The sequence below is a fragment of the Candoia aspera genome, chromosome 3 (assembly GCF_035149785.1).
Source record: "Candoia aspera isolate rCanAsp1 chromosome 3, rCanAsp1.hap2, whole genome shotgun sequence".
Taxonomy (NCBI): domain Eukaryota; kingdom Metazoa; phylum Chordata; class Lepidosauria; order Squamata; family Boidae; genus Candoia; species Candoia aspera.
Window position 1 is genome coordinate 80,526,622 of NC_086155.1, and position 25,599 is coordinate 80,552,220.

The 25,599-nt window shown below is 38.7% G+C and overlaps 1 protein-coding gene across 1 annotated transcript in view; it reads right to left on the minus strand.

Annotated features, from left to right (window-relative positions):
- The window catches only part of COL24A1 (collagen type XXIV alpha 1 chain), a 151,166-nt gene that overhangs the window by 121,455 nt on the left and 4,112 nt on the right, over window positions 1-25,599 (minus strand). Inside the window, exons 3-5 of the mRNA XM_063299869.1 lie at window positions 19,815-21,082; window positions 8,327-8,380; window positions 4,033-4,086 (exon numbers count right to left, since the gene is read on the minus strand). Of these exons, the coding sequence (XP_063155939.1) occupies window positions 4,033-4,086; window positions 8,327-8,380; window positions 19,815-21,082 (1,376 nt within the window). The remainder of the gene's footprint in view (window positions 1-4,032; window positions 4,087-8,326; window positions 8,381-19,814; window positions 21,083-25,599) is intronic.

The window sequence follows — 25,599 nt, forward strand, 5'->3', positions numbered from 1 at the left end:
TTATGTAGTGGAGTCATTTTGATCTGCAAAATGGTACAGGTACCTGATCTGCATAATGACTTCTTGAAGCTGCAATGTCAGCTTCTACAGGATTCCTATATACCAATGCCTTATTTAAACTCAAAGTGGCAGTCTGTAAAATTTGGAACCACAAAAAAAGATATAACCATACTAATAAAGTACCTTTGTCTCTTAAACCATTTTTAAAACGTAAGGTCATGAACATATGAAGCCATTATACACATACATACATATGTTCATGACCAATTACTGAATTATTTCAAAAATTTCCCATACTAATTTTGTCCAGGATCTGTCACGTGTGGAGCATTTCTTCAGCCCTTTCTTCAATTGTCTTACAAGACTATTTTAAATGATGCAATACTAACCATTTTCAATCTTGTTTGTCTCTTCTAATTATTGTAGAACTTGAAAAGGTGGAATTTTTATTTATTGATTTTTTTACAAGTGGGCAGCTGATCATATCAATAACAAAGGATTAAGTGGAGTCCTTGGTGCTCTCTGAGCCTTGTTGTTTTCTTGCAGACATTTCATTGCCAGACTAGGCAACATCTTCAATGCGAACAGGGAGAGGGCCTTGCTCTCAGTTTATATACTGTGGCTTGCCCTGCTTGTGTCGGTAGGGGTGTTGTTCTCTCCTTGGGAGTTCTTTGATTGGGCTGTTGTTTGCTGCTTGGTTGATTGCCTGAGTTAATGGTTCCTTGATTAGGGTGTATTGTGCTGTTTGATGGTTCATCTGGTGTTAATCCTAGTGCTGATTTTTGCATATCTGGGCGTTGATTGCTGGCAAGGCAGTGTACTGGTCTTTTGGCTTTTCTATTGTCTCTTTTGAATAGTATGTAAATGTTGTTTACCTCTATGTGTCTGTTGATGGCTGCTTGGTCTGAGTGCCAGGCTTCCAGGAATTCTCTGGCGTTTTGGGATTTGGCTTGGTTTAGGATGCTCTCAGTTTCCCAGTTGAAACTCTGGTTGAGTCTGTCCATGTGTTGTGAGATTAAGGAGTTCTCATCGTGTCTTCTGACTGCTAGTTGGTGTTCGTGGATGTGCTCTGCTAGTCTTCTGCCTGTCTGTCCTACATAGTGGCTGTTACAGTCTTTGCATTGTATGTTGTAAATAACTCCTGGTTTTTCTTCTTGAGCTATTGGGTCTTTTGGGTTGCTTAATATGTTTTGCAGAGTTTTAGTTGATTTATGTTCTACGGTGATGCCATGTGGTTGTAACAGTCTGTTGGTGGTTTCTGAGATGTTTCTGATGTATGGCAGTGTTATCCTTTTCATAGTTTCCATTGGTTGGGTTGTAGTGGGTTGGGTGGTGAGGCACTTTTTGATAAAGTTGCGCGGGTATCCATTTTGTTGGAAGATGCTGTGCAGATGTTTTCTTTTTTCTGGTGTCCTGGGTTGCTGCAGTGTGTAAGTGCTCATCTGAATAATGTTCTTACACAGCTTCTCTTGTAGGAGGTTGGATTGTTACTTTGGTAGTGGAGCACTTGGTTGGTGTGGGTAGCTTTTCTGTAGACTTGTGTTTCTAACTTACCATCATTTCCTCTACTGATGAGGATGTCCAGGAATGGTAGTGAGTTGTTGTTTTCTTCCTCCCTTGTGAATTTTATTCCATTAAAGATGTTATTGATGGTTTTGTGGGTTTCTTCCAGTTGTTTCTTTTGTATTATGACAAAAGTGTCATCTACATACCGGATCCATACTTTGGGTTGTATGTGTGGGAGTGCTATCCTTTCCAGACGCTGCATTACGATCTCTGCTATAAGTCCTGAAATCGGTGATCTCATGGGTGTTCCTTTGATCTGCTGGTATATTTCTCCATCAAACTGAAAGTAGGTTGTAGGGCAGAGGTTCATGAGGTCCATTATCCTGGGTATTTCTATTTTGGTGTATTTGGCTAGGTCTGGCATGTTGCACAGAACTGCAGCCATAGATTCTTTTGCTAGTGCCAGGTCTATGGATGTGAAGAGAGCTTTAACGTCGAATGATACCATGACCTCATCATCTTCTATTTTTATGTTTTTGATTTTCTGGAGAGGCACTGTAGCGGGGAGTTGATCGAATGTTCACTCTCCTTGTGAGGTATCAGAGTTTCTTTGTAAGCTCTTTAGCTATGTTATATGTGGGAGTCCCTGGTATTAGGATTAAGTATTAGGTGTTCCCAGAACCCACAGAACATTTAAGTTTGGGATCAACAATATAGGTTTCTTTGGGCTGCCTGCTCAGACTTGTTGCCAGCTATTGATCTAGGCTGACATAATCTTGGGAAAAACGACTGTTCATGCTAATCAGAGAAGCTGGTGAAATTCTCCTGAGCTGAACTTGGAAAGGATTAAACCTGTCTTGAAAGAGATGGAAGCTCTACAAACCCTTAAATTCTTCTCTGGCTCCAACTGAAGAATTGCCAGCTTCCCTGGCCTATTAATTTCTCACTGTCCATCATAATTATACTTTCACTTCCTTACACTGAACTGAAGGAAATTAAGAAGCTGCAAGTGTGGGAACAGGAAACCATTCCTTGTGAAAACTTTATTCACTATACTTGAATTTGTTGCAATATTCTTCTCACCCTCACACCACTCAAGTTTTTCAAATTTCAGGAGTATATGTGAAAAATACTGAGTATTTCCAAAGGAGATCCAAGGAGAGTTTCTGAAAGCTCAACCATCTCTAATACCAATGGAATTAATTAAAAACAAACATAAAAGTGAAAATGCTGATTTTGATATAGCCAATATATCCTCTTCAAAATTTCTGCTAGGTTGCCATTTAAGAAGAAGATATGAAGGGATATGTCAAATAAATTGATGAATAATTCCACACTGCAAACTATCTTTTATAACATGACTAACCCAGATTCTTATTGCCAAAGTAATCTCCACATGCTCTGCTAGATACTAATAATAGAACACTCAACAATTACAGGGTACTTTGTTTTACGATGTCAACCTGTGCAAAGCTTATCTAATATATTTTAATGGCCTAGAGCAGCCTTTAATACCTGTCACTACAGGTCAGATTCCTACCCTAAGGAACCACATTAGAACAAATCATGGCTGTGGTTGTTTTTATCCTGTAACACATCTATCAAAGTGTTAAAGCTAAATCTGAGTTGAAGGCTTTCCAAAATTCCACACAGCTCTCCAGAGCTATTTAAATAGTTTCTGTTCTTGGAGGTGCCTTTTAAACTGCCTGCTAGATTTGACTCTCTCAAAGCATTATTTTATCTTTCAGGTAATAAATCTCAGAAAGTTACTAAACAAACAAAATAGGAATGCTGAAGCAAGATCTTTAATGCAGTATTCAAATATTTCCTTTGAATAATGTGTGTGTGTTTGTGTGTATATGAAAATAAAATCAAGATTGTAAATTACAAGATTAAATGGCTGCTTTGTTTACCTTTGTATTTTAAAGCATAAACTGCATTTAAAATAATGCGTGTGGTTTTGCTTTTACAGGTAATTCTCATTTAGCAACATTGGGACCAGCAACTTGGTAACTAAGTGGAACAATCAGGTGACCACAACAGGCTTACAATATTATTTCCCCTTCGGTTGTTAAATGAAGCGACATGGTTGCTAAGTGAAAAATCACATGAACATGACTTGTGATTTACTTCCACCTTCTGTTATTAACTCTGCTTGTTGCAAACTGGTTGTGAAGCATGCAGATCATGTGACTAAGGGATGCTGTGATAGTCATAAATGCATGCCAGTTGCAAAGTATGTAAATGTTGATCACATGACTGCAGGCAGCTGCAATAGTCATAAATGCAAGGATTGGTTGCAAACGTATTTTTTTAGCACTGTCATAACTTCAAACAGTTGCTGCACAAGGCAGTCAGTAAACGAGGACTACCTGTAATAGGAACTTTTCAAAGACTTGGCTACAGTTATAAACAGAATGAATGACCCACATTAATTTTAGTGCAGTCATATCTTTATAATTCCAAACAGTCAAACCCATTAAGGTCCTATGATTCACACAGCAACGTTACTCGTATGTAGCGTACCTTTGGACCAGGCAAACCTGGCAGCCCAGGATTCCCATGTGGGCCTGGAACACCCTATGGAAAATATAAAATAAATACATTATTACAAAGAACAGTAAGAGTGGACATTTTGTGCAAGGACATTTCTTAGGGATCATTAATCCATTACTGCAGGGAGCCATGGAGATTATCCTGAAGAAACTATTCAGAAACCATTACAACAACTTGGGCCAAAACATGCTTTGAGCCGGAAAAACATGGAAAGTACTAGAAATAGACGCAAGAGTGGCTTCTTCCTGACTCCCTGAGCTGTAAGAGGGAGGGAAAGGAAAATACTGTCAGGCTTGCAAGATTCTGTTAGTATACAGGTAGTCCTTAGTTAACCACGGTAATTGGGACCAGAATTTCCATCACTTTCGTCGACTTCTTCTTCCTGCTGTTGACAAGGCATGCCAGGCCTGGCCCTTTACAAGGCAACTACTGGCTGCACCAGGCCTTCACCCCAAGGCTGCACACAGTCTTGTCCAAATTGCGTGCCGCCTTCTCACAAAGCTTTGGAAGGCTTCAAAGCCTCACGAAAAGACCACATACAATTTCGACAAGGGTCCATGCGATTTGAACAAGGGCACACATGGCCTTGGGAAGAAGGCCTGGCATGGCCAGCAGCTGCCTCATGAAGGGCCAGGCTGGGTGTGACTTGTCAGCAGTGGGAGGAAGAAGACAGTGAAGGTCAGCTGGGGGCGGCAGGGCTGAAAGGGCAACAGGGCCAGCTAAGTGCAGGGTGGCAGAGCCAGCAGAGCGCAGGGCTGGCAGAGGTGGCAAAGTGCAAAGCAGCCAAAAGGGCAGAGATGTGGGGGATATAGGCAGTTGGGGGGCGTTGTAGTGGCTCTGCAGTCATTAAGTGCGGGGAGGCTGCCAAGTGCCCAAATTTTGATCACGTGATCACGGATGTGCTGCAATGGCCATAACTTCAGGGACCAGGCATAACTACCATTTGTTCGGTGCCGCCGTAACTTCGAATGGTTGCTGAACAAATGGTTGTTAATGGACGACTACCTGTAGTTCTAGTCTTCCTGCTTTGAGTCTGTTTCCTGATTTGGACAACCTCAATGGGCTGACAATTTCACATTAACTGTGGGATCTTTTTCTCTTCACCCTACAAACTCAAGGCTGTACCAGTTAATATAGGGAATAAGTCATTTAGCAGTTCATTCATTCATTCATTCATTCAACATATTTCTGTGCTGCTGAAATCAAACTGACTCTTGGTGATTACATAGAAAAAATGCATATAAAACGTACCTGTACAAAAAATAAAACACAACAATACAAAGAAACCAGAATAAGGAAACATTAACTCAGTGAAAGAATCTCTCAGTTAACACAATAAATGGAACATCCAAATAATCAAGTGACAGGGCTGCAAATGAGCAAAAGCTAAAATCCCATTCTACCAATTAACAAGATAAAACTTTTTCCTAAAACAAATGTGAGTGTTCAACTTCTCAAAATATTAAGCTATAGAACCAGTTGTTGTTTTGTCCACAAGAGCTTTCCCAACATAGTACTTTTCAGATAGGTTGGGTTATCATTTCTGTAATTCCCAGCCAGTCTTGGGAGTCCTAATCCAAAATATCTGGAGAGCACCAGAGAAGATCAACATTTAGGAAATTTGATAGTGGTATCTGGGGCGGCAGTAACTGCTAAGGAAAGTGACTCTCATCAAAAGGAAACTATCAACCAAGCGTTGCTGATGTGAAAAAGCAATGTTCATACTTGGAATCATTTGATAGGAAACTGAAAGTAATTAGCCAATATAGCAATAAAGGTAAAGGTAAAGGTTTCCCTTGACGTAAAGTCCAGTCGTGTCCGACTCTAGGGGGCGGTGCTCATCTCCGTTTCAAAGCCTTGGAGCCGGCGTTGTCCATAGGACACTTCCGGGTCATGTGGCCAGCATGACTCACGGAACGCCGTTACCTTCCCGCCGAAGCGGTACCAATTAATCTACTCACATTTGCATGTTTTCGAACTGCTTGGTGTGCAGGAGCTGGGACGAGCAACGGGAGCTCACCCCGTCGCGCGGTTTCGAACCGCCGACCTTCCGATCGACAGCTCAGCGGTTTAACCCACAGCGCCACCGCGTCCCTTCTATATATAATATAGCAATACCTTCATACAAAACCATTATGTGACTGCATAATTCTCTCACCACATCTGGAGCTAGCCACCAATTTTGACAGATTAAAAGGAAACTGGACAAATCCATGGAGGACCAGGGACTCAAAGGCTACTGGTTTGTATGGTTACATTTGGAATCATAGTTGGTAATGGAGCAAGAGCAGAACATAGTCCCCTCCTCTGTGTTTGTGAAGTTCTTGAAAGCATCCTGTTGGCCATAATGAGTCACAGGATGCTATTTGACAAAGAGAGACTAAACAATACATTCATCACATATTTTGCTCAGTTAAAACGTTGAATGTTTTTAGTTATATTGACCACACAGGATATACTCTGTGTAAAAATAGAGAATTTCCCTCCCTTTCAAGAGCACGGGTGGAAACCATGTAAAACCTCGTACACAGAGTCATGACATGATGTAACATCCATATCTCTTCTCTGAGAACTTAAGGGAATGTGGATTGTTATATCATTCTGATAGATTTTAAAACATGGAGCAAGCTCCTACTCGAATGGTTAAAGTAGAAAGGAAGATCCCATAGTTGGTGATTTTTGTTTACCTTAAATATTTATTTATGAAAAGAAATGGGGTGGAAGGAAAATAACTAGCTATATTATACTTCTCAGAATATTCAAGACTTATTCAGCTGATGTTTAAAAGCGTATTCCTTTTTGTAAGGCTAACTGATGAAAAAGATACAAAATCAAGCCCAGGTACTTTCAGTGACCAAAGTCCAAATTAGTATACCAATCCAGCAATATTTCATTTGCAAAAATAACCTTCATGCATAGGCTACTTATCAGGAATGACTTCTGTATGCAAAGGGATCCGGTGCAAGACCATTCCTTGTGTGATTTTGGACTACAGATATATCCTTGTCACCTCTGTTAGTGTCTCAGCTCATATATAACATTAAACAAGGACTTTAAAGTCATGATTGCTGAATGAGCCTTAATGCACTTGGTTCCATACAACATGAGGGTGGGTTCATATATCCCCCTACCCATACTGATTATCACTGGACAACTTAGCCAGAGATAATCAGTCTTGCAGAGTGTGGGGGAATAATAAAAGGACACTGCAAGAATTTCTATTCTTCCAATTGGTAATAAGACATGCCAAATTTTCAGTCAGCCAGCAGGGAAGACTTTTATTTGCTGCTTGCCAACACACATGGAATCTTTGCATCAGTGCAATTAGCTTTAATATAACCCAGGCTAACATGTTTTTGATGAGTTAGCTTTTGTTCATCACAACATGCCAGAAATTCCTTTTTTAATGCCTCAACCAATGTTTAACAGAAAAAAGCACACATATGTTTGCATATTATTATGTAAATATTATTAACATAAGAGTTTCTCAGAGACAAAAAAAAATCCAGAGTGGGGGGAAAATAAAATTCACAGTAAGTAGCAGGCAAATTCTGGACTTCAGAATTTTTGTTCATAGAAATTCTGTTAATTTCTTTAAAAATATGTGTGTTGTTACTCCTAAACACATTTTATTACTTCACTAAAAGCGGTAGAATTCTGGGTATTACAAAATGAACTTAATGATGTAAGTTCCTTGCAGTCACGCACATTGTCACTACACCAAGAATAGTAAAAAGGCATTATAAGGTTTCAATGCTAACCGTTTCTTCACTGTTGGGTAATGTTGGGCTTCAGTTTAGTGACTGTGGTCTAGAGAACAGGTTACCTGATGTTTTGCCGGCAATGTCAGGAAATGTGTTCTCTAGACCATGATCACTAAACCCTGAAGCTCAACACTGCCCAACAGATACTGGCCATGAAAGTCTACACCGGTTTCTTCACTGTTTTCTGCTCTGAAATGCAATATTCTAGGAAGCCCATTCCACCTCACTCCAAAACGCAAATAAATAGGCTTCAGAGACACAATGATGAGAGGAATGAGAAAACTGAAGATAAGTGGCAAATTCAATTGTCATCACATTAATTCAAAGTTTACATTTAGTCAAAGTGTAAAACAAAATGCGCTGCTGTTTTCCTAGACTGCATGCTAGAGAAGGGCAATTAAAAAAATTAATTTTTTAATGCATTAAGATAGTCAGAAACACATGGTCTACTTGATTGTGGAAGACTGTATTTTTGGAAACATGCATCTATCTTTACTCACTCTTGGGCCTCGCTTTCCTTTAAGGCCAGGTAATCCTGGAGGACCTGGGGGTCCCTAAAGAAAAAAATGAAACAAAACAAAATGATAAACACAAAAATCCTACAAAGGACTGACAGTCTTAAATTCTGTCTTTTGGAAATTGAGATTATTCATTAGTTTAGTTCCCCACCTGCAATAAGTCCACTAAGTGCATAGAATTTTTGCAACTGAAAACAATACTTATACTAAGTACCACAGTGGTTGGCATGTGATATGGCACAGATCACTACCAAAGACCAGAAACAATGGTTAGGCTTATACAACACACCAAACAAACAAAATGTGGCTGTACTTGTGTGTACAATTTAGTGTGCAAACTAAGTGACATGTCACTCACCTCAAAGGTTTAGTAAATTTAGTAAGACCACCAAATTGTGGCTTATTTATTTCTTTATCTTATCCATTTATAAGTCACCTCAGTCACCAAAGTGCCTCTAGGAAATATATAGTACATTTAAAACCATTTGAGCAAAGCAAAAGTTAACAGATAAACCAGCAGCAAAAATAATACAACTACCATGTTGGGGAAGGAGAAAATCATAAATACCAAGGGATTAGAATATCCATAACAGGGCCAATTTTGATGTTGTGATTCAGTGTGTTGTGTGAAATCATCCAATTATGTTTTATCCTATAAATTCAGTCACAAAGCTCATTGTTTGAACTGAGACAATCCCAGCTTCAGTTTTTGGGCATCTAATTGAAAATAAACAGGAAACAGATAATAAGGAAATCTTTCAGTTTGGACTTCTAGTGATATACAATACTTGATTAATATACAATGGCAGCTTAATCAAGAATCTTCAGTTGATGGCCACTGTAACCTGGTCTAGATTGCAACTCAGTTATCAACAACTGAAAATAGGGAAAGATAAAATTAATTGATAGGCCACCAGCCTTGCATCTATTTATTCGTCTTGGAATAACTAATATTCCCAAGAAGTGGAAAGAGAATATTTTATAGCTATACTAGTCTATAAAAAGGAAAAGACAGACCCTGTTAATTGCAAACCATTTAGTCTGTCAAATGTCATCAGTAAACTTTATGACAACCGTCAATATTTATGGGTCCTTGACTGGCTAGGCCAAGGTAACTTTCTAGCAGATAAACATGCAGGTCTTTAGGATGGGTTGGGCAATTTTGGACCAATACTAGGCTGACCATACGTCCCATTTTGAATGGGACAGTTCCGTTTTTTAACATTTCCCAACCATCCTGTCGTTTTAATATAAATGTCAATTTTGTTCCGTTTTTTAAAACTGTTGGAGCAGTTATTGGGAAAAGCGGGAAAAAAATTAAATTGAAATTGAAAAGGAGGCTGACTTGGCAGTACTTCTCAATCCGGTGGGAAACCTATAGTGGAACCACAGGAACAGCTGATTGGCGATGAGCAAGAGGAAGAGTCACTGCTGCCAATCAGTGCAGTAGAAGACGGTCAGAAAAGCGTGCCTAGCAGAAAAGAAGCCTATTGGCTCTCAGGCCAAAACAGTGGGAGAAAAATAAAATAAAAGGGCGTGCCAGAGAGGAACAGGTTGTCAGGGACAACTGTTCACTAGATTCCTCCGTTCCTGTTCTTCTGCCCTCAGCCCACTGCCACTCTCAGCCCTCCTTTAACCTCTCCGCCCAACGCCACCCCTGCACCAGCCTCTCCGGACCCAACCATTGCCGCACCTCCCCCTCCTGCACCTTCCCAGCTTACTGTTGATAACTTTTTTTATCATCTTTTTCATGAATACAGAATATTTCATAAGTTTAACCCCATCCCGTTTTGCCATCCCAATGTCCCATTTTTGTCTCAAGAAAATATGGTCAGCCTAACCAGTACTTAATTTTCTATCTCCTTAATGAAAAATACACTAACAAGATTAGAAATACCTTTTATTAAACCTTTGCAGACTTTAAATCCTCATGGATATAGAAAGGTGATTCTTATGTTTATTTAAGGCTATAGGATAGGATTTTCCTAACGGTTAAGTATACATCAGGACCAACTATTGGGAACAGCTTCAATTCAGGAAAGATATAAATATTCTGATTGCTCTTTTATTTACCTACTGATCAAATGTCCAAACTGTCTAATCATCTCCAGAATACCTACAGGAATGAGAAGAAGCCTGCAAACAATCACCATCTATTATAAAGAAGGCCATCAGTTAGCAAAAATTGAAGGTTAAAATTTTAGCCAAAAGATCAGTGAAAGAGCTGGCAAATAGACAGGACAGCAACTGAGCAAGTTAAGCTTTAAAAGTATTTGGGGATTGCTGTCCAAACTGTACCTTTAGAGAAGACACATATAAAATATACTGTGAAGAATACCCAATGAAGTAGTGCTGCTATTTTAAAACTCTTTTGGTGCATCAGGGAACATTTTACTCAAGCCTCAACCAATATTGTTGAGAGAAAAATAACAGCTAATTTGCTTTGACTCCTGGCAAATGCCTGGACAAGTCCCTGCAGCTTTTTTTGGAAGGGTTTTTCAGAAGTAGTTTGCCACTGCCTCCTTCCTAGGGCTGAAAGAAAGTTTGGTGTAGTGGTTAAGGCACCAGGCTAGAAACTGGTAGACCGTGAATTCTAGTCCCATCTTGGGCACAAAGCCAGCTGGGTGGCCTTGGGCCAGTCACTCTCTCTCAGCCCTAGGAAGCAGGCAATGGCAAGCCACTTCTGAAAATCTTGTCAAGAAAACTGCAGGGACTTTTCAATTGTACACGATTGAACATATTTAAAAAAAAAATGCTTTATGGAGCTCAAATTTGTTTTTACAAGCACTGAAGGACAATCCAAATTCCTAACGGATATCCCTACAATTTCTGAATTTGTGCCAAATTCAGTCTTCCATTTGGAGACAGGGATAGTATTGTGATATAACAATTGGGCACTTTCATTATGGCCCAATGTAATGAAGGCAAAACAGATTGGAATGAAAAGTAGAATTAGCTGCCACATTATGTTACAGCGGCATAGCTTCAATCCCGGCAGAAGCCTAACTAAAATAATTATACTTTAAAAAATATCTTTACTTTTATGGTTTTAAAACACAATGAACGATGTTGGTGTGGAGTCACTTTCTAGAAACAATCCTCCCACAACCTCAGGATTAGGCACAGTACAATCCTTCCCTAGGACAATAGCATTAATGGCAACTAGTGTAAAACCCCACATCTTAACACTTGCATTACGAGCCTGTGTCCACTATAGGTCTAAATAGACATAATAGGTGGCCCAGCTGCAAACCTTCAAACTAATTCCTAAGTATACCAGAGACAGCAGTCTGAATTACAGTGAAATCCTATGTACTTAATGTTAGCAGATGCTGGGAAAGCCTTTAGCCCAGGAGAGGTCAAAAAAAGTCACACACCAAGCATTTCTATAAAAATAATTTATTTACAGAAAGCAAAACAAAAGCAAAACATATTTAAAGGACTTAGCTCCCCTTTGGAGCAAGCCTTGCTTGGCTACATTGCTGGCAGAGAAAAAAGAGGAAGTAAGAAACAAGTCCCGGCAGGTCCTCCTCCCCCCAGGCGATTTGCATGAAGCACGTGAAAGGAGACAATCAAATACAACCTCTTCACACGGCCAAAATGATGAGGTATAACAGCAGTCTTAATCGTTAGTAGGAAAACCTCAACACTTAATACATATGCCAAGAAATATAAAGTCTTTCAATCCTGTGCAAAGCTAGCACCTAAACAATTCTATATATTGGCATCTTATATTTTAAAAATGTTTTTTCCCTGAAAAAAGATTAAGGGACATAATCCTAGAGATACTCTTCCAGTATTTCAACACAGCTATCTGGTTGTACACTAGAATCAAGTAATAGGCCAGTCCATGAGACTAGAATGCATGAATTATCCAGCAGATCACTTCAGAAATGTGAGCTGTCCATTCCTAAATAGGAGAATATTAGAAACTGTTCTCTGCTTTGGGCAGTGTTGAGCTACAGGATTTAGTGATTGTGGTCTAGACAGCAGATTTTGACATTTCGCCAGCAACTGAAGCTAGAATCTTCAAAGGAAAGGTGGTCTACTGCACAAACCACAAGCAATTGAGCAGGGACTGACTGGGTTCCTGTCTTTATAGCCAGGTGATCTGACTTCTGATTGGTCTTTAGCCAATCCTGTTTCTGATTGGTGCAGGTTGGTGAAGGCTGGTATCAGATTAGTTCTTTGTTTGTGTCTGATCCTAATTGGTCGTTTTGGTGGTGTTGGCTTCTGATTGGTCCTTTGTTCATGCCAGCTTCTTATTGGTCATTTTTGGAATGCTGATTCCCAATTGGTTCTTTGTTCATGCTGGGTTCTGGTTGGTTAATCTGAGCAGCTGAGTCCTGACTGGGTCCTTGTCCAGGCAAGTTTCTGATTTACCTATTTTTGGGAGCTGATTTCTGGTTGGTCCTGCTTTGGGGCAGGCTTGTGCTTGTTGTTTCCTCAATTGAAGACATGGCAGACTCTCTCTGTTGTTTGCTGGCTGTGGATCTCATGATCTTGATGTGGTGCAGGGCACACTACCTTGCCTCTGAAGATGCCAGAGTGAAATGTCAGGAAAACTGGTGTCTAGACCACAGTCACTAAACCCTGTAGCTCAACATTGCCCAACAGATACTGGCTGTGAAAGCTGACACCAGTATGTTCTCTGCTTTGCTTACTGTACACCTAGGCCTAAGCTAGGGAAAAGGGGGTTTATGATCCATGTACCCTGGAAGCTCCCACTGCGGCTGGCTCAGCACTATCAAGGTAAGGAATCGAGTAGCATATCCATCAGTTGACCTGCAGCTTCAGAGAGCTTCTTTTGCTGGGAAGAACAGAGAACAAAAATGGCTACATTTGGGCTATCAAAGATTACAAAGAAAGGAATTTTACTCCCTTTTAAAGGCCAGTCATGAGGTTTGTCTGTTCCTCTCAACACTGGTCCGTAAGCAGCATATGTATATGTAGAAAATAACATATACATATGCATTTATGTATAGGGGAGGAGAATTTGTCTTGCTATACATACATAGTTGAGGGAAGAGATAGATAGACAGACAGACAGACAGATTCCCTATTCACCTGTATGGGTAGCATGTGTCTTCTTCAACATCGGGTCCTCTACCAGAGGCCTGGGAGTTTGAGGGTTCTGCGCAGTATCTTAGCTGTTCCTAGCACTGCACTCTTCTGGACAGAGAGCTCTGATGTTATTCCTGGGATCTGTTGGAGCCACTCTCCCAGTTTGGGGGTCACAGCCCCGAGTGCCCCCACCACCACCGGGACCACTTTGGCCTTCACTTTCCACATCTTCTCTGGTCCCTCCTTCAGGCACTGGTACTTCTCCAGCTTCTCATACTCCTTCCTAATGTTGCCGTCACTTGTTACTGGTATCTACAGTATATCTATATCTATACATCTACATACATACCCATACTGTACATACATACACACACACACATATATGCTGAATGTTTAATATAGGTTATGTAACCTTGTTGTAAGGGATATAGGGATACAGTCTACTGAACTATCCTTTCTGAAATGGTGTTGTCCACAAACACTTGGTGACAATTTAATAGATTAATGGAAGTGGACTGAATTAACTGTGCTTCTTGATTAGTTCAGTTCTTAAACAGTGTGAAAACAGTTTTTATGTGGGGAGGGGAATCACCAATCATGAACTATTATAATTGATTCTATAAACCTTAGAAAATTTATGGCTTCTCCATTTATTTGCTTGTTTTGTTTTGTTTTAAGTCTAGAGCAGTTTTTTCTACCTGGCTGCAAGCAATGAAGCATCATACAAAATTCCACAACCAAACCCACACAAAGAAGGTAAGCCATTCAATGGCTGTCATTTATTTGGTAGAGAATAGATAGATTCATAAAGAATCACGTCTCTGGTTTGTTAGGGTGAAACAAGAGATTTTCATTGTTGTATTGGTAACTAAGAGAACCCTAAATAGCCTCAGGATTTTTGATGTCTCAGAAAAGAATTCCAAAAAATCTCATTTCAAAAGCTTCTCACTGCTTTGCAAGTGATACCTTATCATTTGCTAAAATGATAGCTAAACTATTAAAATAAAAATAGCAAAATTTCTTTCCACCGTTCCTGTCCTGAGGGTAGTCAATGCTTATTAATTTCATACAGCTGACTGTGGCTGTATTTGCACTAAATGGTAAGCCATTGTACAGAGTTAATTTTATGATGTGCATGACACCATCTTACCCTTACCATATGGGGCTCATTAATCAGGGACTTTAGCAGCCATTCTAGATTTAGAAAACAAGATAACCCTATGTCAATGGGGTGTATGGGACAGGAGGTAAGATGGTATCAAATGAGCATGTTAACTATTCATAGTATATGAGCATGTTTTGTAAATTACAGCACTGTCTATCAACTCTAAGAATCAGCACAGAGTAGGCATTAGCCTTGTTCAAATACCAGGCTAAGCCAGAATTCTGACAGCAGGAATGGTTAAAATAAATAATTGAAACTTCTTTTCTGGTTGATTTAGCTCCCAAATAAGCAAGGAATTATTTGGCACGTAATCATGGAGGGAAACAATACAACATGCCTGGCATATATATTATACAAAACAAAGCATGAAAGGAGCTATATAACTGCTTAAAAATTCACTGTCCAGATACATCCAGCACCCTATGTTCCCATAATCAGTGAACATATTTCAGGTCCTACACTGGAAGAGTATCTCTAGGATTATGTTCCCTTCATATTTTTTCAGGGACACACACACACACACACACACACACATATATATATATACATGCACACACATACATACATACACATACATACATACATATACATATATACATATACACATATATATATAATCAAATTTGTCACTGCCCATCTCCTCCGAATATATATGGAATTTTTTAAGCCTCTAGGATTATGTTCCCTTCATATTTTTTCAGGGACCAACATGGACATACATACATACATACATAATTTTTTAAGCCCCAGATTTGCACAGGATCAAAAGCATTCATATTTCTTGATATACATGTTAAGTATCTCAACATGGTCTTTTGGTCCAATATCGATGCAACTTTACTTAAAAATGAAAATGCAGCTGCATTTGCATATAGGAAGGTACTCTTCCCTGATACATGTAACATACATACATACATACATATAAATTAAGAAACATATGAAGCATCTCCCATTGCTAAAACGACAGATATTCTAAAGTTTTATTTGTGCAGAATAGAAAAGGAATACTATTAGTAAAAGCAAAGACAGGGCTCACACATCATGCATACATAATGTGGATTGTTTGAAAAGACATCCAGCAAACTGTTTGGTTTTGGCTGTGAACTAGTCATTGTAGTTTCTAAGCTACAAGGTATAGCTTAGTATATTATATGAATTAAGCTACTGTGGTTTATTCCATTATACATGGTTAAAAGTACCATAGCTTGGCATATGCCAAAGAATCTTACGGCACCAAAAAAACTGACAACTTACAAAATAAACTCCATTAGATGAAAACACTATACAGAATTAAAAGCCATATGAAACAACGAAACCTAATGAAAATGAAACATTTGGAAGCAGCCTACATCAAATGCACTAATTTCAGATCAATAGTCCATAGAACAAAATATATTTAGAAAATCAAACAATGGCTACATGTGTTCACACAAGCAGCTAACCCAGTCTGCTTAACTGTTTTATTGACTAAACCACAATTAGCCATGGTCACATAATAGCCTAAATTATTAACCATGGTTCACAAACCACAGTGACTAGATTCACCCAACCTATCAAGCCATAAACATGTAGATCACCCCTGTAGTTTTATGCTGCCATCTGCATGATACACCACACCATTACTTAGGTTTAGAATTTCTTAAAATAGTATTTTATTTCAATTTATTTTAGTACTTTTATTCTTAATTAATTTTAGATCCTATCATACTTATTGTTTTTCTCTGTGTGTGTATGTGTGTATATGAATGAATGAATATAAGATTAATACTATATTTTGATAGTATCTGGCCTCAGGGCTGTAATAAACTTGATTTGAATCACACGTTGGTTCAGCCAGTAAGAATTTCTAGCATATGGCCCCCAAAGAGCAGGACACTAGTGAATTGCTTCTGTGCGCTATAGAACAAGCTTGTACTTAACAAGGCCGTCGGTTCTTTCCTTCCATTCTTCTGAATGCTTCAAGGTACTAGAACAGAGAGGGTTCCTCAGCAGTCCCTCAGCAGACAGTCTTTTTGCACTGCTCCTGCAGATCTCCACAACCTCTATTGGCCATTATGTAGTTTTTGCTGTCAGAAGTACGACCGACAGCCTCCTGACCCCCTCATAGGTGCACAGCCATAGAAGCTTTCTTTATTCCTTCCCCATCTTCATTTTGTCTTTCCTTTCTCTTTTATTTCTTCTGTAAGAGTAATAGTTAGAATAACTGCATTTTTTTCTTGGCTCTTTTAAAGAACCAAGAGGAAAAAGTCCTTCTTCTGAGGAAGGCAAAGCTAAAAGAAGGGATTCTTCCATGGCAGGACAAAAGTCCTACCTCTGCCTTCTATCTACAAAACTGGAGTTAACCCCTTCTTGTCATCATCTTCTTTAGCGACTAAGAAGCAAATTGCTAGCATGCTAGTGACTGTATAGAGGCATTTACACAGAAGCTGCTATAGAACAGGTCTACGAGGTTTCAGAAGATTAATTTGTCAGCATTAGTTCACAAGGTGTCCAATAATCGAGTGTGCTAAATCTGGGCTGAAACTGTTTTGTTTTAATCCTAGTACAAATTACAAGTAGGTTAGACTCATCCAATTCTGAGTTCCACTTCCAGTATGTACACATTCTTTTTTTACTGCCAGCCACAACTACTGTAATTTCACTACTACAATATCATTCTCTTTTTCCTAGCAAGAGAAAATAAGGAAATCATTTAATTTCATTTGCTATTTTCCTTCCTTGTTTTTGTGGTTATGGTGGCTTCCTCTCACTCTTTTGAAATATAGTTTCTATGGATAGCACAAGGAAAGAAAATAGCTGTTGTCGTCTTTGGCAAGAGAATGCCAGACATTGTTTCTGAGCAAAAGAACAAGGTAGTAATCTCTCCTTAGGATGATTACTAATAGGATGAGGTAAGGATGCGAAGGTATTTCCAGCAGCAACATTCTTGCGGGTTGACAAAAACAAAGTTCATAGCAAGAGCAAAGGAATCTATTAATAACCTTCACCAAAAAGGGAATGTGCAAAAACAGCCCACAAAACAATACCTTTCCCATGTTAATCGTGTTTCAAAATTAGTAACATCTCCAAGTTAAACTCGCTAAAGGCTCATTTTCAAACACTACAGCCACATACTGAGAGTCCTATACCACTTAGATAGAAACCAGGCGACTGTGAGTTCTAGTCCTGCCTTTCTGTAGGCATGAAAGCCGGCTGGATGACCTTGGGCCAGTCACTCTCTCTCAGCCCAACTCACCTCACAGGGTTGTTGTTGTGGGGAAAATAAGAGGAGGAAGGAGAAAGAAAATAAACAAACAAATAAATAAATACCTAAAACCCCAGCAGTTTTCACATGAACTTACTGAGATCCTCTAGTCTTCCTAAGAGACTTTTCCTCAAATTCTTCCATCATCAGTGATTAAATGGATGAAAGGTAATGCCCCAATTCTAGAAGACCCAATGTACAAAAATTCTCCTGGTAGCATGCAAAAATCTCATTTACCTGTATAGACCTAGTTTGCTATTATTCTTTTTACTATAAAGGTGTTTGGCTTATCAAGTATATGGTTTTAAATGCCTGAGGATCCTTTCATTAAAGAGTTAACTAACAAATGTTAAAAACCAGGTGAGGAATTTATAGGTCTTTCAGGACTGGTTGTAATTAAATTCCCATTGGTCCCCAGCAACATCATAGGCACTTTACAATGACATCTTCTAGAGAGTAACAAATTCCCTGCTCCCCTATTTATCTAAATAATTACAATTTTAATAAGTTGAGTAGACACTAGCAAAAGTCATATAAGTTGCTTGAATGCAAAAAAAACTTGTGAGTATCTTTTCCAAAACAAAAATGCAAGGTAACATTCTTTATTCTTGTGATTCTTAAAAGCAAAGATGGATAATGAATCTGTCAGAATTTTTAAATGATTACAGAGATTTCAGATCCATTATTTTCATTTAGAGAAGAACAAATATATTTTGCACTGCAATTCACAATTTAAAATATTCACAATAATATGTGCATTAAAGAAAGAGATTGGAAAATGCTTGCAACAAAAAGTTCATAAAAAGAAAATGATATAGAAAAATGTATACACTAGGAGAATCGTGTGTGAAAATGCATATGAACATTCAGGGAAACTGTTTCTGCCAAATTTTTAAATAACAGGGCTATGACAGGTAAGAAGAAGTCAGCATTCTTACAATCCTATACAAATATATTAATGTATAAGCTCTCATGGATATATTTATTACACCAGATGCACTGAAGTATTATTCTGAATTAGGAGAATATAGACTTCCCTGGCTGAGATTTGAAACAGGATACAGAAGAAAAAAAAAAACCTAGAAACCCGAATGGCTATGATTATACAATGGAACATGAATATGGACCCTGTTGCTGCTGCACCCTGGAATTCAAACAATCTTGGCACTCCCTTCACTTTTACAGAAATATTAGGTTTCTTGCTATGCGAACATATTTATAATTTCTGATACAAACTTTGACCAAGTTGTCACTGAATTGGCCTTTTTTTCTACTTTTTATGTATTTTATTAACTGTAAGTCTATACTGCCCAATAATGAAAGCGGGGGTGGATCATTTCAGATTCTTTCCAAGGGTCAGTTTCTGAGGAAGGTGTGTGCATGTATAAGGAAGCACTCAATCTTGAATCCTAAATAAATGTTATTTCAGGTATCATATCCCATAGGACGTTATAAAGACTACAGATGTATGAATCTATAAACATATTAGGGTGGGAGTTCATGAGGACCAGATGAGAAGTTCCCATCTAGCTTTCATGTAAAAATATTGCCCTGATCCAATTCATTCCACATTTACAATAAACATTTACCATCACTGTAAGAACTAGGCATCAGAAGTAGAATGGACTGAGAAAGAAACTTTTGTTACTTGGACACTGGTATTATATTCATGGAAAAAAAATTCTAGTCCAGCTTTACTTAATCTTGTGATCTCCAAACTCTAATACAGAGGACAGCAGTTTGGGAAGACAGTCCCTCTGTCTTGTTCTTTGTGCTGCAAATGTTTCTCTAGAATTTCCAGGAAATCCATCCATAACAAAATACTTACTATTATCAAATACCAAAAGCCCAAGGTTATTTCTCATACTTCCAGTACTATTAGCATAGAAAACTGAAATCACCGGAAATTCCTGCATTATAACAGCCTTGGTCAGTCCCTGTAATGTGGCTTGTGAATTCTTGTATTTTATTAGGCACCATAAATGAAGGCAACTTACCACCTGTCCAGGATCTCCTTTACGCCCCCTTAGATTTTCTATGTCAAGTAGTCTCTCCAATTCTTCATAATCATAATCATAATAATCAGCATCAAATTCATAATTGCCTTCTGCATTGTAAATCTCATCAGTCTGAACGGTATGTTCATCCCATGAGCCAAACTGGTTATTTAAAGATACAGAATGAAAACCCTCATCTAATGTTGTATTTAAAAATTGATGCATATCCATTAGTTCATATGAATATGGCTTTGATGTATTTTTCATCATATTTTTGGTATTAGGCTGCTTTATGGAAAGAAGAAAATTGGAATTCGTTTTTCTTTTTATATTTTCTGTGACAGAGCCTGTATGGTTTAAAGATAATTTTTTGAGAGCCCAGGTATCACCTTTCCTTTTGCTGACATGATGCTGACCATCTTTTGAGACATTCACAATTTGCTGGTCGTTTGGTTCTGGCACGGCAGTAATATTCCCTAAGTAAAGTGGAGTCAAGGAAGAAGTCTCCATCATTTCTGGAGGATCTTGGACTGATGCCAACTTACTGACATGAACATCTGAAGCACCTTTCCTTTTATTTAATGGTTGGGTTGCCTTATCCAACAGCTTACTTGAGAACACCCCACTTGGAGAAGTTGTGTGAGATCGGTATGTATCAGCTTGGCGACACTGTTGTTTCACATATTTACAATAGTTCATCAAGGCTTGTGCAGAGGGGATAATATCCAGCTGACATAACACACCTTCAAAGTTGACTGAGTGGGAGTTCATTCTTCCTAAGGTAAATAAGCTACGTGAATCAAACTGTACCTTAGACAGAATGTCCTTACTGAAGTGCTTCCTTCCACACTGAGTATATAGGGACACTGATTTTTCTGTAACATCAATAGCAAATGTGTGCCACTGTTCATCGTGAACACGATAATCAAAGTATATAGACTGCTTCCCTCCAGTGTGCACCATTATCTTCCTTGGTAGCAACTGTATACCAAACTGCAGTCTATTTTTATTCCTAATACTGAAAAGAAAGGCATTGTTTTCTCTGTAAGAGCGTAAGCTAATCAGTATGGCAAATTTAGAACCTAAGCTTGATGCTCCCACTTGAGAGACAGGAACTTCAATGGCTGCTTGAGTGGACAAAAGAACTCCAAAAGCAGTTAGGTGAATCCTTTGAGTTGATGAAGAACGTGACAAATGCATTGTAGTCCCTGTTGATGGATGATGCACAGCTTGCCCACTTAGGCCTAAATGATGGAGAATATCTATGCCTGGAAAAGAAAGAAAGGGAGGTGAGAAAAATACAACCTTTCTTAAATTCACTCATGTAGTTTATAGCAATTTTTGCAAATAGCTGCATCAGTTTCACTTAGTCATCTGAAATTGGCCCTGTTCAGTAAAATGCAAATCCACCACATGTAGGTCTGCAACATGCCTGATTCCTATCAATGTAGGACATAAGAATTGTGCAGTTACTAGTATAAACATCAGTTATGTATGACATAACATCAGAAAATGAGATAAAAGTCTCTTACATGGGCTTGCATCCCACTATACTGTTATTTCCAGATGGTTGACCATGACTATGACCTTTAGATGAGGATAATAATTCCCTTAATGATTTCCAGAAGAAAGGCTCTGTTAAGCCTGCTACAGAAAAAACAAGAACCTTGAAGATGACAGACACAAGTTATAAAATAGATATGTACCCATCAAAAAGTTAATACAAATAACTTAATTTCAAAGAATGAACATACTCTGGAGGGCAAAAAGTATCCAAGTTCTATACTTATCAAAAGAAAACAAAATGTAAACTTCTCCTTCTGATCCAAGGGTGTTTTCTAAAAGAATTAGACTAAGCAAATGTAAGATCTCAGTTTATGTGAGACACACTGAACCAGTGATGAAAAGCAAAAGGAATTACACATTATAAAACAAAGGGAGTGCTGATCCCTGTCTAATCTAACTCAAAAGGGGAAATATGCTATGTTGTCATGCCTCATATAGCAGAGGAATGTTGCTAAACTACAGCTCTCGGCATAACCAGACTGAATCTTTGCGGTAGATCAAAATCAGCTCTGAACGTGCCCCTTCTCATGATGTTAGCTGTGTCCAGAAGCTGACAGTTGATCTATTGCTGGCTTTGCAATTCAAAATCACTGTATATACAAAATCACTATAAAGCTTTTATTTTTTTTGCCCTTTAAGAGCCGCACATCTGCTTCCAGGTGGCCTGCTCCACTATTGGTAGGAGTTCTCTGATCACCCCATTCCCATCCCTCATTGGTAGGAACTCCTGTCCCACCCTGCATTCCAAGTTTTTTCTTTCTTCCTCTCTATGTTCAGAGATCAGTTGAGTAAAGCAGGTTGGCTTCACAATGCCTTTGAAGAACCAGGGAGCAAAAACACTGTGATAGGAAAGTGTCCATCATTGAAAATCACAGATTCCTCACTCTTTGCATATAGGATGGCAACAAAAGCTGAATGCATTAAAAAATCTTAAATGTCTATAAAGAAGGAAGTAGTCAACTTTTTAAAGTACAAAACGAGCAGGGAAAGGAAGTTTACCTATCTACACCTTTTTCCTCAGCAGTCTTTTTACTGCACAGATTTTTTTTTTCTAATCACAGAGCCCCATCAAGGTAAAAAAAAGAAAAAGTGAACCTTTTATACAGAGCAAAAGCACAGATACCATTTCTCCCATTTTTGACTAACTCACTCTTAACTTTAAACTGCCCTCCAAACCACTTCTTAGGGAATAAATGGTTTGTTGTTGTTTATTCGTTCAGTCGCTTCCGACTCTTTGTGACTTCATGGACCAGCCCATGCCAGAGCTTCCTGTCGGTCGTCAACATCCCTAGCTCCCCCAGGGACGAGTCTGTCACCTCTAGGATATCATCCATCCACCTTGCCCTTGGTCGGCCTCTCTTCCTTTTGCCCTCCACTCTCCCTAGCATCAGCATCTTCTCCAGGGTGTCCTGTCTTCTCATTATGTGGTCAAAGTATTTCAGTTTTGCCTTGAATATCATTCCCTCAAGTGAGCAGTCTGGCTTTATTTCCTGGAGGATGGACTGGTTTGATCTTCTTGCAGTCCAAGGCACTCTCAGAATTTTCCTCCAGCACCACAGTTCAAAAGCATCTATCTTCCTTCTCTCAGCCTTCCTTATGGTCCAGCTCTTGCAGCCATATGTTACTACTGGGAATACCATTGCTTTAACTATGCGGACCTTTGTTGTCAGTGTGATGTCTCTGCTCTTAACTATTTTATCGAGATTTTTCATTGCTCTTCTCCCAAGGATTAAACGTCTTCTGATTTCCTGACTGCAGTCAGCATCTGCAGTAATCTTTGCACCTAGAAATACAAAGTCTTTCACTGCCTCTACGTTTTCTCCCTCTATTTGCCAGTTATCGATCAAGCTCGTTGCCATAATCTTGGTTTTTTTGAGGTTTAGCTGCAAGCCAGCTCTTGCACTTTCTTCTTTCACCTTCATCATAAGGCTCCTCAGTTCCTCTTTGCTTTCAGCCATCAAAGTGGTATCATCTGCATATCTGAGATTGTTAATGTTTCTTCCAGCAATTTTAACCCCAGCCTTGGATTCCTCAAGCCCAGCATGTTGCATGATGTGTTCTGCGTACAAGTTGAATAGGTAGGGTGAGAGTATACAACCCTGCCGTACTCCTTTCCCAATCTTAAACCAGTCCGTTGTTCCGTGGTCTGTTCTTACTGTTGCTACTTGGTCGTTATACAGATTCTTCAGGAGGCAGACAAGATGACTTGGTATCCCCATACCACTAAGAACTTGCCACCATTTGTTATGGTCCACACAGTCAAAGGCTTTAGAATAGTCGATAAAACAGAAATAGATGTTTTTCTGAAACTCCCTGGCTTTTTCCATTATCCAGCTGATATTGGCAATCTGGTCCCTAGTTCCTCTGACTTTTCTAAACCCAGCTTGTACATCTGGCAATTCTTGCTCCATGAATTGCTGAAGTCTACCTTGCAGGAGCTTGAGCATTACCTTACTGCCATGTGGAATGAGTGCCACTGTTCGATAGTTTGAACATTCTTTAGTGTTTCCCTTTTTTGGTATGGGGATATAAGTTGACTTTTTCCAATCTGATGGCCATTCTTGTGTTCTTACTCAGTTCCAATGGATGTGGCTGCTATTTTCATACCCACTTTGTTCTGTTACATTAAAACTGATGTAGGATAGTAAGTCTGTGAAGAAGTCCTAGAAATTATACAAAGCTACTTATTATTGCAACCACATAAGTCCCAGCATCCAATCATATGAATTATGGTAGTTTAATAATAATTCATAGGATCAATCAACAATTTAACCTCTAAAAGTGTAATTAATTTGCAAAATTACTTCTTGGGCTCAGGCTAGGAACCTCAGAATATACAATTTTTAGCATATTAGATTAAAATTATGAAGAATCAATTGTTCATCAGAATTAATACAAGCTGAGGCAAAAGCCAAAACTGAATAAATAAGTTTTGAAACAAAAGGATTTCCACAGGCCTTTCCAAAAAATTCAGCTTAATTTCCCAATTTGACTTCCTTCTGTTTACCAAAAACATTACTAGCAAATGTTAAGAACAGACACGTTTTGGCTCTTTTTCCATTCTCTCTGTGTGTATACATATACACACACACACATACATACACACAAAACCCTCACAATTTTGGAATTGTCCACTGGATATATAATTTTGTACTACCCCTTTTGAAAATTAGTTACACACCTTGCTATTAAGAGGCTGTTAAATAATACATAGTGGTGTACTTTACAGTTGACAAACAGCAGGCATCTTCAGAAGCACTGAAAGATACACCATTTGGATGAGGAGACGGCATTACATTTTTGCCAATTCCTAGGGATGTTCAGGCATAACATAAATTTATTTAAGTCTTAATTTGTGGAAATTGCACATATGCTGTAATTCGAAGCTTAATTTTTCCCTTGTTGGAAAAAAGGCTTAGTTTAGAAATAAAACCTGGAATCTAACAAGCACAATAATGTTTTAGCTTCCTATTTTTAAATGGGACCTACTGTATATTTCTCAGTGGTTTTACAGAGGCTTGAGGAAAAATCACTAGAGAGGGAATTTCTCAGCAGAACAAAAAACACTTTTTACTTTACCTTGTTTAATGCTCTGAAAAAATATAACCTGAGTTAGACAAGGAAGTTATCCTTTCACTTGGTTAGTAAACAAATTAACCTGCAGCACTTGCATTCTGTGGAAGCTTGGTTTCCTAGCAATTGCACATTTCTCTTTAACAAGATCTCACAGCCTGAACTTACCTGTGGAAAGCTATAACCATACAACCTTGCATTCTCAAAACCTCCTCTTTAAATATAATACTGTTTTTGTTTTTTTGTTTTGTTTTTGTGCCTTCGAGTCAGAAAACTGCATTTTTTGGCAAGGTTTTTCAAAAGTGGTTTGCAATTGCCTCCTTCCTAGGGCTGAGAGTGTCCAAGGTGACCCAGGTGGCCTCGTCCCTAAGGCAGGACCAGAACTCACAGTCTCCCAGTTTCTAGCCTGGTGCCTAAACCACTACACCAAACTGGTTCTCTATAATAATACTGTTAGAAGATGCTTGAAAAATGGATGCTTTTAGAACATGTAATCCAGTCCAGGTGCTTTGACTTTTTTTAAAAAATAAATCCATTAAGGATCTATTCTTTTTCCCTCCTTGCACAGATGTTGGCATCTGACTTCATTTAGTCCGTACATTAAAAAGAACAAAAAACTCAAAGGAGATTTGCAACAAATATTTAT